Raw genomic sequence first — 1,082 nt, 5'->3', positions numbered from 1 at the left:
GTGCTTACCAAGCCTTAGGAAGTAAATCAAAAGAGGGTTTTGAAAGTTCAACAGAAAGCAATAGGCGATGAACAATCATCAATTTGGCATTATTGCTATTAGGAATTGGATCCTTTTGCTTCCACTGCTTCCACTTCAATAAACAAATTATTCCATAACCCAATGTCCATAATCCACATATGATGAAGAATGTGTTGATTAACTGTAAAATTGACTCCACAAAGGGTTTACTAGCCATTAGAATTTTCTAGAGGAATAAAATAAATGGTGCTTACCAAGCCTTAGGAAGTAAATCAAAAGAGGGTTTTGAAAGTTCAACAGAAAGCAATAGGCGATGAACAATCATCAATTTGGCATTATTGCTATTAGGAATTGGATCCTTCAATGGGTTTTGCTTCCACTTCAATAAACAAATTATTCCATAACCCAATGTCCATAATCCACATATGATGAAGAATGTGTTGATTAACTGTAAAATTGACTCCACAAAGGGTTTACTAGCCATTAGAATTTTCTAGAGGATAAGATAAAATAAAATAAAGTAGGGATATTCAATTCCTAGTTTTGTGTTTCCTTTGATTTTGTGGCTTGCGATTGTAACACAAATATAAAGTGATTGAAATCAATCTATCTTCATGGTTTTTAACTTTTTATGCACAAGAAAAAATGACCAAATGAGAGAACAAATTTTGCATTGAAAGAAAATTAGCTGTTTCTTTGTGTGTTGTAGAGAACATACTAGCTATAAGTGAATGGATTCCGAATATTTCTTTCATGTAAATATTTTAATTGTTTTTCTCAAAAATTTTGTCCAACTATAGAATATCAATTAATGTTTGCCTTTTAAGCATTATAACCTTATCATATTCTTGATGTTTCTACTTTCTAGCAACTTTGAGAAAATAACTTGGTAGATAATGTTCATCTAATTATGACTAGTCAGAGTTTCATGTAGTAATTATTACAGTGAAATTACTTATCTCAAAAATTTAAATTGATAAAAAAATTAATACAATATAAATAATTATATTTTTAATATTTTTTTATTTTTTTTAAATAAATACTTTTTTTTGAATTTGTTT

General features: G+C 28.6%; 1 protein-coding gene across 1 annotated transcript in view; it reads right to left on the bottom strand.

Moving 5' to 3' along the window:
• Nucleotides 1–505, bottom strand: part of LOC107611485 (tobamovirus multiplication protein 2A-like) — a 6,591-nt gene extending 6,086 nt beyond the window's left edge. Inside the window, exons 1-2 of the mRNA XM_016313404.1 lie at nt 281–505; nt 9–133 (exon numbers count right to left, since the gene is read on the bottom strand). Coding sequence (XP_016168890.1) covers nt 9–133; nt 281–505 — 350 coding nt within the window. The remainder of the gene's footprint in view (nt 1–8; nt 134–280) is intronic.

Source organism: Arachis ipaensis, chromosome B08 (genome assembly GCF_000816755.2).
Source record: "Arachis ipaensis cultivar K30076 chromosome B08, Araip1.1, whole genome shotgun sequence".
NCBI classification, from domain to species: Eukaryota; Viridiplantae; Streptophyta; class Magnoliopsida; order Fabales; family Fabaceae; genus Arachis; species Arachis ipaensis.
The sequence above is the reverse complement of the archived record's forward strand: the minus strand, read 5'-3'. Positions and strand labels throughout refer to the sequence as shown.